At 37.0% G+C, this 18,827-nt stretch overlaps 1 protein-coding gene across 1 annotated transcript in view; it reads left to right on the forward strand.

The window, feature by feature from the left end:
* LOC145995127 (photoreceptor-specific nuclear receptor-like) overlaps positions 1-18,827 on the forward strand; it is a 46,934-nt gene that overhangs the window by 6,851 nt on the left and 21,256 nt on the right. The window contains exons 2-3 of the mRNA XM_083131663.1: positions 2,351-2,454; positions 7,652-7,717. Coding sequence (XP_082987789.1) covers positions 2,351-2,454; positions 7,652-7,717 — 170 coding nt within the window. The remainder of the gene's footprint in view (positions 1-2,350; positions 2,455-7,651; positions 7,718-18,827) is intronic.

Below are 18,827 nucleotides of genomic sequence, written 5' to 3' on the forward strand. Positions count from 1 at the left end.
TAATATTTTAATTGTACATTGCTAGAAAAGGTGTTTCTTGCAGCGGTGCGTCGCTGGGAGTTTTGTATGAACGTGCAGGGTGGTCACTTGGAATAAGGCTCAGTGCAACCTGTGATGGATTATGTGTTACTCTGAGGTTGGGTTTACATTATCTGTAGAAGTTTTGATATATTATGTGTTACTAAGTGTTAGGTTTTCTATTCTCATTATTGGTTTGATTCTAATATCTGTTTTTGACAGAAATGGATCGAAACTTTAAATCACCCTGTATATTATGCACAGAAAATAGCTTTCAACGAATGATAGTTTCTGGAAATCAGTTCCACTCATGGTAATTATATAATAATAATGATGATAATAATAATAATAATAATAATAATAATAATAATAATAATAATAATAATAATAGGCTCTGTTCAGGCATTGATGTATTGCGTATGTTCCATCATTTATTTAACTTGTTTATCATTCATCCTCACCGTCGCGTTTAACCCAAGAACTAGAAAGTGACGTAAAGTAACTTACATTTCCCCAGAGTACACTCTGAACTGCATTTTGTAGACATTCTAGACTCTGGAGTGTGGACCTGAAGCCAGTTTAATTTTATGTAGCCATTGCGTTGTGTCATTCATGTGTTTACATGATTGTCCCTCCATTCATCTCATCTGGTCGTCATTCACCCCCATCGTCACGATTGGCCAAAATGTGCAGAAAGCGACGTACCTAATTCATTCAATCTATCAATGACTGAAGTAGAAAATAATGGAACATAATGGTGGTGGTGATGATAATCATAGAAGCAATAATTTCCGAAAATGAATATAACCCACTCAAAGCTCCCACCTAATATGAAATCTGAACTCGACTCCGCTATTAAGACCTGCGAGATTCCATGCTTGCTTGATCACTCAGCCGCAAGAAAACGATCACAAATAAACGGATCACGGGGAAAGAGATTCATATCTAGACATCCATTTGACCGCTCCGCCAGCCACGAGCTCCACCGAGACCACAGTTCAAGGGAAAAGTGGAAGGGGGAGGGGAATATTTCGCCCGCCTCAGCAAATCGCAATGGAAGCAATCCTGGAGCATCCTATTTCGACGAGCCATCATGTCCCATTCTTGTTTCGGCGTGCGAAAGCCCAAATTAATTCGAATTGACCTCTCGGCCTGCTGGGATTTCGTTGATGTAATCCTGCCCCCTCTCCCCGCCCCCTTCCTGCGGCAAAAACCCTGCGGAACTGAATGTGGCCCCCTTCGCTAATCCGGTTAGCCTCCGTATTCTATATGGTTCGGCGGCCATCCAATTCTGTCATGAATCATTCCCATCTCTTATGATCCAAATGCATCGCTCTCGCCATTTGTATCCGCTTTTCGGCACATGTAACAACCATAAAAACATTCAATTTATATTTTCTGGTACCATAAGTACACTTCCGTATGTGAAGAACCAGAACCCAATGGAAGAGAACTGAACATTTGTCCCCGAATATATTACCACAAAATTTGAACCTTAAGTTCTCCAGCTGCAACTTTCAGTGACTTTTAAAGACAAAAAGTCTTCGTTCGGTATAACTACGTTGATATTCTAAATTCTAAAAACAATATATCTGTTAGATTTCCTCCTTTGGCATTCGGGAGAACCATCCTGTTAGTTGGGTGATCGTTTCTAAGCATATAAAACAGTTTTTATCGTAAGAACATAAAGTTGTTAAGGTATACTATGAACGAACAATAAACGATATTAAAAACACCAAATACAAATATAATTGATAAGATAAGGTAAATACAAATTTAAAATTTTAAACAGACAATAACTTAAGCGGAAAATAATATATAAGTAGCTTATGAAGGCTCCATTACAGTTTATTCATACGTTAACATCATAATTGACGATTTTCGTCCGCATCTTGAATGTAAAATATCGACATATTTTTCGAAATGAAAGTTATTTTTGAAAAGTCTTAAGATTCCATGTCATCAACAACTCGGCGATATATTATCACCGTGCATTGCCGGTTGAGGTACGCCTACCCCCGTAATCACACACGTCTATACTTTGTCTCTGGGATTTATGGTGCAACGCCGCGCATAACGGAAGAGAAGAGGAGAAATCGAGTTGACGGAGCAAAGCCGTGCGCGCTTTCACGGGTTCATTGGCAGAGCCCTCTCAGTCACTACTTGTTTCTGTTCGCCCCTTCAGAGATTGCCGGAGCAGAGTGTATTTTACGTTAGTAACATTCTTTCCATATGCCACAGTGGAATGGATGTCTTTTGGAGATGCTCAAGAACAAAGGAACACTACAAATGCAACTATAAAATGTACAAATGTAAAATTTTTCAATTGCAGATGCCAAGCTGGGACAGGAAGGTGCATTGTAGATAAGGCACATCGCAACCAATGCCAAGCTTGCAGATTAAAGAAATGTCTACAGATGGGAATGAATAAAGACGGTAAGAATAGTTTAATCATTAAAATAATATATTTTCAAATATATATATTTGGCAAAATGATGATATTGCGAGAAATCACGATTTTTTGGTATTTCATAATTGAGTTTGTTTGAGATATTTCTTTTTCGTATCGATATCTTACAACAGAATCATTTGCCTCCCCAAAATTAAAATTTCAAATTGCTTACATATATTTGAATTAAAATTGTAAGGTTATGAACCAAATATAAATATTAAAGATCGGTCGTGTACAATGAAAATAACATTTACTAATAAGATCATACGTCAGATATCTTTAATTTGGATTCAATAGTTGATAAACGTATAAAACGTTCATAGAAATGAATTGCTGAAACGGCAGTAACCTCCATTGCAAGCAAAAATCTATGCATTTTATTAACATTGGAACAAGTTAAATTGCCTTTAGATAATACTATACGTATATATCTGTTTTGCATAATGAAATATTTTCTTGATTCAATTGGAAAAACAGAAAAGAATATAAAAGTTGTAACAATTTCCTTATGATAAAAGAGGATTGTTTTCTTAGATGTTGTTTGTCTATTTTGCTGCTTCTGAAATATTTTATGTATTTTCTGACATTATTGACAGCCCGGTTGTATCATGGTCGCTTTTCAAGGTTTCAAGAATATATACTGCTTTATATATAAGCTTTATTACAGTTGAATCGCAGGATTTATAATTGCAATGCTACGGAAATACACATTCTTATATTATTTCGTTAATTTGCAATTCATGTTACATAATTAGCTATCAATATTGATATTATTATGGTGACATTTAAGAGTAAGAATTATGTCCAACTAAACTTATACTCATTTACGTTTCTGATAATACTATTTAAAACTCAATCTTTAATGTTGTCTATGTTTATTTCAATTCTGACTACTTTTAGGAGAAAAAATATTTATCAACCACAATGAATTAAATAATTATTTCAATTAGTTATTATTATTAACAGTATATTACTGTGTTTATCAATGAAAATAACAGCATTATATTCATTAAGTATTTAGATATCATCTGTCATTCTTTCGCTTAGTCTCAGGAAAGTAATTGTCGGAAAGCATTAGTGGTATTCAAATGCTTAGTTAAAAACTTGTTCGCGAGAAACTACAGCAACACAACTTCTAGTATTTGCACATACTTTTACTAAATACTTGTATATGCAAATAAGAAGATATTGTTAGCCATAGTCACAATAGAGGCAATATTTATATACGTTGTATATTCGCTTTTTCCCACCTTACACTATTTGCAAAAGCCAAAATATTTATTTTAAACACCTGTAATATTTTGGTAAGGTAGTTATAGAACATATTATCGTTTATTTGATAGCAGAGGAAATGGGTGGGGACGCTTAATGCTTAGTAATTATTTCATTCTAATAAAACCGTATCGTAACCATGAAAATTCTTACATTAAAGCTGTTTACAATAATTTTCCTATACATACATATAAGTGCACACACGCATAATGCAAACGTGCTGTATAATACAAATGGCAGAGCATTGCTATGTTAATTTAGATTTGATATCAGACGTTTAACATTTCTAACCATAAAACATGGAATTAGACACTAAAGTGTTCGTTCTGCTGTGATATTCAAAATTGTCCACGAAAACATTAGTTTCTCGTAGTACTAAGAGGGGCACGTGTTTGAAATGAACATTTGCAGATTTTAATGGGAATTGCTACATCTTAAGTGTATTTTATCTTAAGTATTTGTGTAAGTTTCGTTGTGTATGTTACAATCAGTGGATAAAATTTATAATGTGAACATTTTCATTAATCCATGTTTTTTATTGTTTTTGAAAATAAAGTCACCTGAAAATGTTAATGAATGAAAAATGAGAATGTGTATAATAACGTTGGGAAGCAAAATTTTAAACGAACCGGGCTGACAATAACATACGCTGTCCATCTGAGCCGTGTTTCAAGATCTTGCTTTGTTGCCATTGAAGCTGCAAATGTTCGCTTTGAAGGTGCCTCTTATTCAGTGTCTTAAAATGTATTGTTCAAAATCTACAAATTCTTAAATTTGCTTTCGGACTGTTGTAAATATGTATCAAATGGCAATATCAAAATTCGAGACAAAAGTGTTTTTCTTTTTAATTTTTCAATTTGAAGAGAATTTCGCGTTTTATATCTCTTTACCCACACTTTGTATGATAAAAATTTAATAGTAATTATTGTGAAATTGTTCTCATTCATGGTTGATGATGATCCATTCTTTATCTCATTCTTGAAGTCTTTGGAAGATTCCGAAATATGTACTTAAAATCAATGTCTCTCTGCGTATTTAAAATTTCACTTGACTCATGTGACGTGTATATTTGAATTCAGACAAATATCAAGTTAAACTAGAAAATATTTCAATTCTTACAATTAAAACTGAGAAATGTATAAATTAATAAACTGTAACACATTATATAAAATATATATCACTCAAGTTTTACAAGTCACTGGTTGTTATTTATAAAGGCTATAGGTAACACAGATTTTAAAATATTAATGTGCCATATTTGAAATAACTAAATGTGGCTGAAAAGATATATTCTAGGTACAACTTGAACCCTGCAATTCAAGCGCACGCTGTGCGCACGCACACACTCACAGATACACACAACTTACTTTAATCACAGCGGAGGAACATAGTAACTTATGGATGTCATTTCACTTCATTTTTACACATTTTAAAATATTTTATTTGAATAAAATATTCTCATAACATATATTTTTCTCATATTTTGTTCTGAATATAAAAATGTAATGTAATATGGATATCGGAAAGATTTGTAATTCTTTATAATCTAACGTGTTCCAAAATCTATATGAAACTTTATAATTGTCCTCAAAAATTTTAAAAATACTACATTATTTTGTGTAAATTTTCTCTATACGCACATGAAACGTGTAAAATTATGTACGATCAAATTTTACAAATGAGAAATTAGCATTTTAAACTGTCCCTCCCCCCACCAGGGGCCATTATGTATAACACAACTGTCTGAATTTCAAACCGGCCAACATCGCTTAAAGATCGTTTGAAGACATTTCCAGGTGCATTGAGGAATGGCAATTCGGTGTTCTTCTGACGCCTACGAAAGAAATAGTAAAGACTGGAAATTATATAGTTGTGAAAAGTTATTCCTCTTCGACATACAATATTAGACAAATTGAAGAAGTGATGAAGTAGAAGAAAGTGGCACTTTACTGAATAATAGAAGAAAACAGCAATATCTGAAACACGGCGAGGATGGATATGTAATTATCTCCGTAAACATTTTAAAGGTCCATTGTTTTACGTTGAGCTACAATATACTCGGAACTCCGAACTTTGCATATCTTATGTGAAATTTTCACTATATTATTAAGACTGAAGATGGCTGCAGTTATTATGTTTCACATAAATTTCGAAACTCTGCAGGTCTTGAAAGATGTGTCCTTCATTGTTTATTGGACGTAAGTCATAAGTAGATGGAAATTCTTATTAAAGTCGAGTATGTTATGCTTATTAGAATATTAGTAATTACTTAGAAATGTTGTTCACGCACAAGAATATTAGTAATTACTTAGAAATGTTGTTCACGCACAAGAGTGTTCAACGGCTAGGGATCTAAAAATGAATCCGATATTTTATTGGGTCGTATGAATAAAACGGAGCACATATTTTCAACTCAACTTTTAGAGCATATACACTTCGTATGAATATAAGAGGCTGAGAACTGCTCCAGTAGTAAGCATCCACAGAGGAAAGAAAAAGTTTGTTTGGAATAACCAACTAGCAACCAAACATTTGTTTAAACTGGCGACAAGGAAATGATCGTGCGCCAGAACCAAAATCATTTAGCAATGGCGCACGTTTGTTTAGAGTTGGCAAATAGTTTTGTCAAAATTACAAACTTTGGTAAAGGCTACCAAATGTTTTGCTTACAGTTATCAAATAAGTTTAACAAACATCTTTTGTTTATTCAAAGAAATCGCTCCTCTCCTGTGTGAGCTCACCTTTTTATATGAATAAGTGCACATCCTCAGAAACTGTAGGCAGGTACTTACCTGTGTACACATACCCGCGCGCAGTGCCGGATCTATAAACAGCAAAATTCCATAGTGCGGGGGTGGGGGTGGGGGGTGAGAAAGCCTTTAGGGGGCCCTTGCACTGCCCTTTAAAAACTCAAATATGTGTATGGAAAACAACAATGTTCTCGGCACCGCAGAACAGAGAAGAAAGAAACACCTTAATGTTTTGAAACTATTTCTTATTCTTTTAAGTTGGATAACATGCAGCAGTTTTCGTTTAATGACTTCTGCTAAATGCTCCATACCACAAACTAAACATTACTTTATTTCTAACCGCAAGCTTTTCTTCCTTAGCTCTTTGGTGTGGGACTACTAGTTGAGATTGTACGAGTTAAGGAGAGTTAAGGATTGAAACGGGTCTTACTAGATGTCCAAGCAAGGAATGAGAAACCTTGGATAGATCGAAATTACTATTTATTTTGGGGGCCATCAAACCTAACCAACCCAAAGCATGACGAACTGAGAGCAAATTCGGAACAATTAAAAAAATATTATGAAACAGGTATTGGTCCAACCATCATTCCCTGAATTGTTGTTCCTTCAAGCAGCTCTCAAAAGTGACTTATCAAAAGTTTCCATCTGTACATGATTTTGCAAAATTTACGTGAATTTTATATAGAGGGAATATTTAGTAATATTTTGCGGGAGGGCCCAAAATTTATAGATCCGGCACTGCTCGCGTGCATATGTTTGTATATCGATAAGTCATGAAAGAAAGTTTATATACACATAAGAAGTATCAAGGCTAGAAACTATGAGAGGGAGGACTTTATTCATACACAAATGGAGCACTTTATTCATACACAAATGGAGCACTTTATTCATACACAAATGGAGCACTTCCACTCCTTTACAGTTGAAATACATGCTCACGAACGTCTGCTCAATTATATTAATACGACCCATTCCATGAATCAAGTACAAGTCTGTAAACAACATCTAAAATTGTTCGCGAATTTTGGGAATTTTTGCATGAAGTTATAATGCTTGGAACTCTCGTATTTGTTCCTGGTGGCTCAACTAAAACCTAAAGGACCTTTCTACCAGAACATTTCAAATGTCGAATGAAATTTCATTTCTTTGTTTTCCTCAGATGTACGTGATACTGATCACACCACCTTGTATTCAACAGCTTCCCTTCTTCACTGTCGATTCTCAGGTAATGCAGTAGCTTCTAGGATGTGAAAATTCCATCTGTTATGTAATTTCAGGTGAAGTGGCATGACTAGGTCATGCGGAACTATGAAGACTTTGAGTGCTTTGTACAGTAATCTTGATATGAGGATACTGTAAAGTAAAATAAAGTAGGCTGTTAGAACCAGGATCAGGTTAAATAGTTTGGTCGACCCCTTCCCCCCAACTTGGAAGTTGACATATTTAATTTGATTATGAAATAAAGCCAAAATTTTATGTTTATGACAGTAAAGAAAAGCAATAAGCTTTAGTTACTTAGTATTCGAGCAGACTAACCGAAGAAGAGAACGTGTAAGCCCGAAAAGTAGAATGTAAAATGCACAAACCAAGCCAAAATTACTGGTTTGACATTCTACTACTTAATAACAAAATGAATGTTTTAGTGTATGAAAGAATATTCCATTTTTTTTTAAAAATGGATTTTTATGTGGAAGGTCATACGACATAAACTTCGTGACCAAAAGTTCCTCCTAACTTGAATAGATTTTTCAGACGTGAGTAAAACTTTAACAAAATATAGGAATGACTATATATTTTAGTACTAATATGATATAACATGATATGTATTGCCATTTACAATACAAGCCCATCTGCTATGCATACCTATCTTACAATATTATGATCTACCCAGCCTTACACGCTAAGATTGTCTTTGCAATGATGTCCCTGCCACAAACATGGTAAGTCACATTGATTATGCGCAATACAACAGAAACATTTACAATATATATATATATATATATATATATATATATATATACAAGGTAGCGCAAAAGTCATCACCTGATTTTCTTAACCTATAGTTTGGGTTTTAAATTAAACAAAGTATTTTTTTTTGTTAAACTTTTATTGATACTTGTAAGTTTTATGTCCTCAATTTTTAAAGATAACATACAATAAATGACCACCATTCGAAATTATGCAAATTTGGGCTCTTTTTATTGAGTTTTCCATGGTGTTGGAAATCTGCGGGGAAATGTTTTCAATTTCATGCTGAATATTGTCCTTTAGTTGCTGTAACCTCTCTGGCGGGCCATGGCAAATCACCAAAACGGGATATTACTCTGCTCGGAAAAGTGTCATGCAAAATTGTCACAATTTTTCCACGTTCTCGTGGGGTATACTTATTCATTTTCACACACAATAAATTTCGTGAGTATCTTCTATTCAACTGACAAAACACTACTGATATAAACAAGATGTCAAAATAAAGGTAAGTTCAAATAGAATGATGACTTTTGCGCCACCCTTTATATTGCATATATGGCAATATGCCCATCTCTTTTGATATTTAAGATTGTCCGTTATCACTACCTTGACAACTGTGCATTTCACACCGGACTATACCTGCGACACTGATCTGTCGTAATTCTCACTGACCCCTCGTAACATCTTTCAAATCGTACCAGGTGGTATCTCGAGTAGTGAAAATAACCAGAAGTTTGTTATTTGTTTATAATAATTATTATTGATTACATTATTGTGATAATGTTATTAGGTAACACATTTTGTAGAAACGACCTGATTCCTTCCTGCAAAATCCGTGGCTACAACATATCATTAACAGAGGAGAGTTGCAGCTAACCCAAGATCTTTCTCTAAACTGAAGGGAAGAAATGGGTTCCAAGCCATGCATCATGTCTTCCTTGGTCGCCAAGGATTTTCAGCGCAATGGGGAATTCCCAACTTTCGAATCTTACATCTCCTCGCCATAAATTACTCAACTCCAACTTGGTTCCCTCCATCCGAGGGGCGTCAAGGGAGGGAGGGGGGATTCCGGGAGCAAACTTCAGCGCCTCCACCGCCACTTACCGCTCTCCTAAATTTTCGCTAAACGCCGCAGATTACTTATTAATCACGCCGCCGTCACATAAATTTAGAGTCGATGGAAAACGCCAGAATCTTGCCCCTTCCTCTGGAGACGATGAGTCAGTTGGGGTGCACACCAGCCTTTTGGCTTCAGTCTTGGTACTGAAGAAAGTTACAAGATCTAGAAGGTAAAAATTTCAACAAACAAAAGTTTGTCTCCTCACAAAACAGAGCGACTCGGTGGAGGCACATAGTGATTCGCATCCCACTTTAAACTGTAGATCCAGAACCGAAACATCACTCACTCATTCACTCACAAAACAGAGCGAATTTCAGCTAGACATCCTTGCTACTATGTGGGCTGCTGTGTCATTAATAGTGTTAACTTAACACCGTCTGAAGTGCTGGTAATAAATCCAGTGTGTTCCAGAAAAGTCACGTAACTGCGATTTTCTGACGCTTTCATCTAAGTCACGCTGAATCATATAAACAAAATAATTTTATATTAGGTGTGTGTAAAGATTCTAAACAGTGATGATTCAACATGTATATCATGTCTGTAGTGTTTGCCATTAAAAGAAAAAAAACATGAATAACTGTCTCCTGTAAAATTGCTTTTGACTGAAGTGCTTTTTCCCGAATAGCCTACATATCAAGAATTTATCCGCTTCTTGCTTCTCTCAGGCGAACTGATTAACTTGTGTTTTCTTCTTTTCGGAACGCCATGTACAGTCTATCCTATGAGTCTGTGGAGAAACGCCGTGCATAACAGTGGAAAAGGGAAGAAGTGAGTGGGCGGAGCAAAGCAGTACTGCTGGTAGCTGCAGTCGCGCTGCCCCCTCTCGCGCGTTCATTCGTCGAGACACTTGGAGTCACTTCTTGAGCAGAGGACTTGTTTTTACTCCACAGACTCTCAGAAAAGACAATGGATACTTTTATAAAATTTCTTGTTGGTATCCAAGTAGAAACTATAAATATAGTTCCAGTGGAGTTCCTTAGCTTTGAGAAGGGGAATCAAAAAAGTTGCTCGAACCTCCCCTTGCTTTAGTTTATTTTACGTCGCGTTTCTGCCACTTTTGGGTAATCGCGACTATGGGGATGAATGCTGATAAGATGAGGTCAATGGGGACAATCAAAAACATATGAGGACGATACAACACAAGCTTCACTTACTGACTGCAAGTCCAGACGCCAGAGCCTCGTTGGCCTGCAAGTCTGCAATTACCGGAGTGTACTACGTACGAATTTCCCCCTGTAAATTGATATCCTTCATTTTATTGTATATTTCTGATAGTTGATGAAATAAATATATTTCAAATTCCAGCAGAATTACCGAGGTGAAAACGTGTTAGTTCGAAAAGTTGAATTAAATACAGAAATCAGGTTAGAAATGAATGGTTCCATGCAAATTACTTTAACCACGCGGATGAAATTTCTCCCTAGTTTTCAAAATATCGTTCTTGACTTAGGAGCGATAAAAAATGCAACAGAATAAAGAATTATCCTATTTTTTCATGTAGCATTAATGATTTGAAACCTGCAAACATGAAGAAAAAATGTTGTGGCAGATATTCGCCCATCTCGTGGGTTGAGTAGAAGAGTCTTTCCAGGAATATAATAATAATTATTACTAACAGCAAGAATAATAAGTTATTTTAAGCTTCTAATGCAATTGTTATTATGAAATTAAAACAATGATTACATCAGCCTTGTTAGCATTGAAGAAATTCTTCTCGCGTAAAGAAATAAGCAGAAAAAAATAATATTATAATATACAAAACACGGCCGGGTGATATTTATGGATCAGAAACTTGGCCCTTGGCGAAAAGGGAATGAAGAGTTATTAAGAAGGTGGGAAAGGAATATCTTAAGAAAATTCTTTGGAGCACTTGTAGAAAATGGAATGTGAAGAATGACAACAAACACAGAACTGCTGGAGCTGTATAAGGATGTAGATGATATGACAGAAATTAAGTCAGGACGAAGAAGACAGTAGGACATGTGTGGAGAGTGGAAGTGGAATGGATACCTCGGAAGGTACTGACAGGAAGACCAAGGAAGAGAAGGGAAGATTTAAGGTAACTGAGAATGAGAAGATGGCGGAAGAAAGAGGATAAAATAGAGAGGATTGGAGAATGGTTGCGAAGGGCCCTTCATGGTTTGTAGCCGCAAGGAGTAAGTAAGTAATGCAATTGTTATTATAGCTTTTATTGCTACTTCATCAATTTTATGTAAACATGTTCAACAAAAATGTCTACTGACGCTCATGATACCAGCTGAGACTAACCTAAAGATGTTCATTGCCTTGATTTGTTGTTTGCTGTGTATTTTTTGTTTAACCGCACCACAAATTATACATTCTTGTTGTTATTATGTTATATGTGTGTGTATATATACCGTAAAATTCTTTTGCAGAATAATATGACATTCCATATTTGAAGCGTATTTTTATATTCTTTATTTACACATACGAACTGTTATCGTGAGACTGTAAAATTTTGCAGGTGTTTTTTATAATCATTGATTTTTTCCTCCATAATCTCATCTAGCTCGGCCACAGTAAGTGACGTTTTGTTTCCAGAGATTTGATCCATGATTCATTTTTGTCCATATTCTTTATTTTAAGAACTGCTAAATAATATAAATAAATGATAGGCTACATAGTTATATTCCTAATGTTTGAAAATGTACGCTGGGGATCGAATAAGCGCAATGGAAGGGGGATACCTCCCGTTTTCTTTTCGTTCTTTTTAATGAAGAGGTGGGTTGAATGGGGCGTGTGAGGACAACCAGAAGATTCAGTCCCCTACAAATTGTTTCCGCTGGGTGGCTATCCTATTATGAGCACTGCTGGTCTCTAACGGCACATTTTACCGAAGCATGCAGATTTGGTTCTCCCCCACCCCTCTTTCGCAGTTCATAACTCTCCCTCTATCGGTTGCCCCATTCGTCTTTTTATCTCTGCGGTTTCACTTTGTTGTGCATACAATTTGCCGCAACAATTACCTCCCTTTCCCCGCAATGGCATCATTATTATAACTGGGTTAACCCTTTTCCAGTGTAAAGACGGAGAAAGAATTTGCGTGCGTGAAGAAAAAAAAGTAGCGTTGTTAATAATAATGGGGAGGTTGCGGGTTTAAAGGGGCAAGTTCGACAATCACCGCGCCATACAGGATCAGCACGTATTTTTTTTTACCCCTCACTGATGTCACCGAAGCCGCAATTAGGGCACGTCTGCTCGTTACGATTTTACGTCATAACGGGCCGTGCTCCGAGGCGCCTTCCATGATTGCTAGTTTTGCTCGTTCGCGTGTGGTTAAGCGGAGGGGGAGGGAGACATGCAAATGAGGACTGCTTCGGTGGCAGTGTCTTTGGGCTCCTTGGAGGCTTCGTGCCGGGCTAACGAGGCCAATCAGAGTTCCCGGTGTTCTGTAGAGAAAAAAGTAAGGGCGGTGTGTGTGTTAGTGTGTGCGTGCGCGCCCTGGGAGAACGAGAGAGAGAGTTGGGGGATGAACAGTGAGCTGCTACGGTATAATTAACACCGTGACGAATTTGCATGCCAGTAAGTTTCGCAGCCAGCCAGGCAGATTCTGTCCCTGTCTTTCGACGAGATCCCTCCGGCACATCGCAGCTATCAATCCCCCCTTTCTGCCCCCTCCCCTTAGTCTCCCCCTTCCGGAACCGGCAATTCCTCCTCGTTCTCTCTGCTCTAACGCTTTCGGTTCAACTCGGTGGCAGAAACTGCTCATTTGCAAGACTCTTTCGCCAAAACCCCTTTTTTCACTCTTTTCAACACTTCTCCCTCTCTCGCTCAACTTCTGAATAAATAATAAAAAAAAGAAAAAAACCTCTTCCCCTAGCACAGTTCGTGTGTTACAAAGGAATTTTCCCTCTCTCTCTTTTCGCAGCATCCCGTTTCTATCTCCTGCAGTGATCTCTCTCCCTTTGCATCTCATATTCCCTTCTGCTAGAACCTAGTACAAATTAAATAAAAGTCTTGCGCTCCGTGTCTTGTGCATAATATAATTGCCTCTCGTCGCCAACATCCAAGGAAGATAGAATTATTCACCTCAGCGTCAGACCAGAGTTACTGTTCCCCGTTTTTACACTACAAGAGTCAAAGAACATTATGTTTCCCTTCTTTAGGAGTTTCTGAGAAACACATCAATATGTATAGCACTTGCTTTGAAAAGAAGCACGCGTGGATTCTCATTTTCGTGGAAAAATTATTCAAGTGTAGTAAAGTATAAAATTTACTTTTGAATTCATAAATGAGCGATTCTTTTAACTCCCTTCCGAAATGTGTTTTGTGCTTGCCCGCACACACATGCACAAACAGTGCTCCACGAAATCTAAGGCCGCTTTTGTGAACATGAACCCGTTTTATAGTCCCAGTTTTTGAATTGAAAGAAGTGGTAGCATCCTGGGAATTCTCTTCTTCATGGATTTTCTTTCTCAGGCTTTATATTCGACATTCTGTCGAAAAAAAATGTTCTCTACCCCGAGAACGTATGTATGTTAGTTATTTTTCTATTCACAAATAATTTTTAATATTAAAACTTAAATGATAAAAAAGAATAATGAAAAATAGAAGTCCCGAATCTATAAATTGTATTTTTTTTAAAAATAAAAATAGATTACAGCTATTAATAAATATATTTATTTATTTATTTATTTATTTTCCGTTCATTAGATCGTAATGTGTACGTGATGTTGAACAGGTAAAACCATTTACAATTACAATAAAAAACTAAGAACAATTATACCACATGTATTTACTTGAGCAGTATAATATATAAAATTCAAAACCTGTTAAAACTATTACAGTATGACTATGATACATGTTCTACATGGAACAACACACTAACTCGTACAATGTTTTAGTATTTCTAGTAATTACATATGTTAGAATTCATATACATATATCTTACAGTTTCACAAGTTTGTTATAGTTAGGACAATAGAATTACTTTTACATTTATATTTTCTTGGCTTCTTGTATCTTCAATAATACACTTTGTTATGATAATAGCACAATAGATTCAAATATGGAAATTCCAGCCCTGTTTAGCACTTTATATTAAATTTGTCACTGTTCATTTGCATCAATTTCGTCATCAGTATTTAATTTGTGTATATATTGTGTATATTTTTGCCCTGTGAGCTTAGTTTTAGCAATAAAAGTAGTTTAAGAAGAAATTACATGTAATGAAACTCGATGTACAAATACGATAATAGTTCATAGGTAATTGCCATTAATCGTTTTCCTAGCCCTTTTGTAAAATATAAATAAACCTCACCATATGTAAGATATTTTATTTAAAACAAAACAAGTTAGAAATATAAAAGTAAAATATGTGTGATATACAGTTTGGAGAAAAGTTGAAGAAAAACGGTGTTAGAGTTTATGTTGGAAAGAGTGGACTAACGTACTATATACACTCAGATTGAAAGTAGACTGGGTGTGGAAAATGAAATTAATATTTCTAATTTTTTTGAGCTTTGTATCGTGCAACTAATGTTCAAAATATATGTTCTTGACTGTTTATTGTATAGGCGTTTATGATTACTCACATTGTCATGCACCCTGCGTGTGTTGTGTAATCCGTGTCAGTGGATTCCCCCCGCCCGCACTGATGAGAAATCAAGTGAACGTCATTGCCTCTGTCACCAGGTTTAATGATAAAATAACAAGGAACTTGTTGATAATAATGCTAATTAATGTCAATTGAGAGATTATAACATTGGAGTCCCCAGAAGATTTTCTAAATGGAAAAAATATCGAAGTCATGTCCATGTGCAATCCGAAGGAAGAAAAGAATATGTGAGGGGCAGAAAGGAAGAGAGATGAACGAAGCAATCGAGAATGACAGAAGAGAGAGAAAGGATGGCAAAGAAAATTGTCAGATACAGAGAGAGAGGAATGGACAGAAAGCAAAAGCGAGAAACGGAGAGAGAATGAATTGAAGAAAGAGAAATGAAGAAACAAGAGAGAGAGAGAGAGAGAGAGAGAGAGAGAGAGAGAGAGAGAGAGAGAGAGAGAGAGAGAGAGAGAGAGAAGAACACGAGACAGAAAAGTGGAAGGAAAAAGTAGAAACAGAGATGATAGGGAGAGAGTACAATATACAAAAATTCAGAGAAAGCTTTCTTTTTCTGCCGCTTTTTTTGAATGCCGAGACCCATAACAAAAAATATTTTCTATACAAGTTGCTTCAACTTGAACGAAGTTTCACTTGCTCTGTTTTACCATTAACATTTTCTCAAGTTACCCTCCGAGTACTCCTAGCGGAGCACTATGAATTTGTCAGAATACCATATCTCGACTTGTCACATCAGTCTGTGAATTTCGAGGCAAGATTTAATAATCAGTAAACCCAAGCATGATACACTAAGCAAATAATATAGTGCATACACAACACTAGCTTTAAGTACACGCTTGCTGTTTGTTATATTTATTCTTATTTAACGGCCTTCACCATGTTTATTCAGCTTATTATAGCCTCCTGGTCATTTATAGTTGCGTTATACAATTTCATCTCTTATTCATGTAAAGTATTTCAAACTGTAGTCATTTGAATATTACAATTAAATTGGTGTTTTTCGAAACTAGAAAACGTTATGCTTTGTTGTGAGCTCTGAATGCTGAATCTACGAATTCAGCCACAGACGGGTTGTTGTATCTTCTCTGATTTAACAATACAGAAGACTGCGATCTGGGGGAGGGGGGTGCAAGCGAGGCATTTTCTCCCCACAGCACTGCTTTGCTGTACTTATGTAACGAATATACGCGTAATAAAGTCGGTGTTGCATAAAGGATTCCCCTAATAATCGCACACACACTAAAAAAATATGCAATTTTTTAGAGTGTAGGAACCAGAGCACACGTTACGCCATTGTGCGCGTGGTGGAGGGGCACAACATAAAAAATATACGGTATATTAGTGTTGCTAAAGTTATGAGGACGGGGGTTGGGGGTTGGGGGGCGATATTCAAGTTATAACTCCACTGTATGGTATCTCTCTTTTCAAATTGAACCGACTGCAGTTATGAGCATCTGCAAGATCTTTTCCAGGGACTGACCTCCGTGACGGAATGGTTTGCACAGCGAGCTAATACGTCAGGGGTCCCGGGTTCGATTCCCGGCCTTGGCATGGGTGTTCTTTGTCAGTATCGCTTCATCAGTTTCATTATATGACGCTCATCCTCATCTTCGAGATTAGCCAAAAAGTGACACAAAAGCGAAGTAAAATAATCAATCAATAATTTTTTCCAGGGGTGGGGGCAGACATTTTCTCTCCAGAGCATTTTCCAGTTTGGAGTTATCGAATTCCTGCAACAATCTGTGCCAGTCTTATTTGACATTATCAGTAATTTATAATAATTTACTCAAATTACAGTGACTGAAATGGAATTTTATATGTGAAATATATAATTTTAGACTGGCATTGAATTTCCAGGGAGGGCAACCCCCTGCTCCCCCACCGAACATATTATTTAACCTCAGTAATGCACATATCAGGAGAGTATGTGTTAGCATGTGCGGAAAGCGAAAAAAGGGAGCACATTGAGTTTCACAAACAATGTGGGGAAACCGTGTTAACATTTCGCAGTAAAGAGGGACGGCTGCAGGCGGAATAATGGCCTGAAGGGGAAGGGGAAGCTACATCATTCAACAATTGCGTTTGCTCATCCTTGCGGGCTCCGAACTCGAACAACAAGTTTGACGTCACATTAAGCCTTCAGGCACGCTTCGCTGACCCAGCTGTCAGTGGCAGGCCACGAAGTCAATGGAGGAAGAGGCCGGCAGGTGACGTGCCACTAGATGGAACTGTCGCGCCACCTACCGCGTCGCTTAGGTTTAATTACTCGCCACTCAACTGTCTTCAATTCTCCGGCCGTCACGCAAGATGGCAGCAGTGTGCCAAACGAACCCTTTTCTTGTTTTCCCACTGCAGCACAGAAATAAATTAATTTGGGAAAAAAAACGGACACTGCAGGGGGGTTCGAAATATTTACCTTTTCGGAACTTCCCGTGGAGTTGAGCTTCCGTAAATTTGATGATTCTTTCCAACTGTTACTATTTACGTTGTGGGTGAAAATGTTTTAATTTCATTCCCGGTGCATCTCTGGTACTATAGTGGAACCACAAGCAAAGAAACCTGCGCAGACCCGCGGCTCCTGTGCACCGTACTCCCGCAAGGAGGGGAGGGGGGAGTGGGCCATGCTTCCTTATGACCCTAGCTGAACGGAATAAGGGAAAGCTACGCGGGGACTTTTCGTCCAAGGTTTTTTCTCCTTGTGGTCCTCAGTGTTCTGGGTCAACACTGAAATTTTGTGGTCTTTCGAACCCGGGACCTCCAAACATTACACACACGCACACGCACGCGTGCGTACGCATGTATTTGCAATTGTGTTATCATTCACTTTTCTCCAACTTTTGGTTAATCGCCACGATAAGGATGAGTGAAGAGTAAATGACATTGATGAAGGGATACTTACAGAAGATACCCGAGATTGGAACCTGGAACTTGGGTAGCGAGATCGACCACTCGATATTGGCGAATCCGTGCCAGAACGGAGAAGGCTGCCTAAAACCTCTGGCAGATGCAGCACACTGTGGAAACTGTGCGATTTTCCTATCTTTCTTCTGTTCATTCATCCGAAGCCGTGAATCACATTGTAGAGCCGTTCGTTTCCGAGAATCGTGCTTTTCCCATCCTTTTTGTGAATTTTAATATTTTTTAAGAATATCTGCTTGCAGGTAAGCCGAATTGTGTTAATTCTATATACGTATCTAACAATTGCAGGAAGTAAATCCCAATAGTTTTCGTTCTATATTATGATAAACAGTTTTTATTAAACGTAAGCTATTACTGTTTTTTAGTTACCAAAGCCAAACAACAACACCCGGAGCAGAATGGGTGGGGCAGAACGAGTTACGAAAGTAAGGATATGAAAGAAGGGAAAAAGGAAAAAAAATCAAAGAACCAAAATATAGAATAATTGGAAAGAAGTTTACGAAGAAGAAAGAAGGCTCTATCAGAAGAGTTAGAGTCAAGTGAAGATGAAGATCAGGATATGGCATGTCTTTACTGTGGAGACTTGTACTCTACCTCGACGGAAGGCTGTGTGTCGTGTGTTCTATGTAAAAAGTGGTCACACAATTCGTGTGCTGGTGTAGACAGTGATGACGATGAAGCAGTAATAACTTGTCAATCGTGTCGTACCTAATAGTACCCCGTTCTATCCCGGTCTAAAAGCAGAGA

The sequence above is a fragment of the Lepisma saccharinum genome, chromosome 11 (assembly GCF_977018435.1).
Source record: "Lepisma saccharinum chromosome 11, izLepSacc3.1, whole genome shotgun sequence".
NCBI lineage: Eukaryota > Metazoa > Arthropoda > Insecta > Zygentoma > Lepismatidae > Lepisma > Lepisma saccharinum.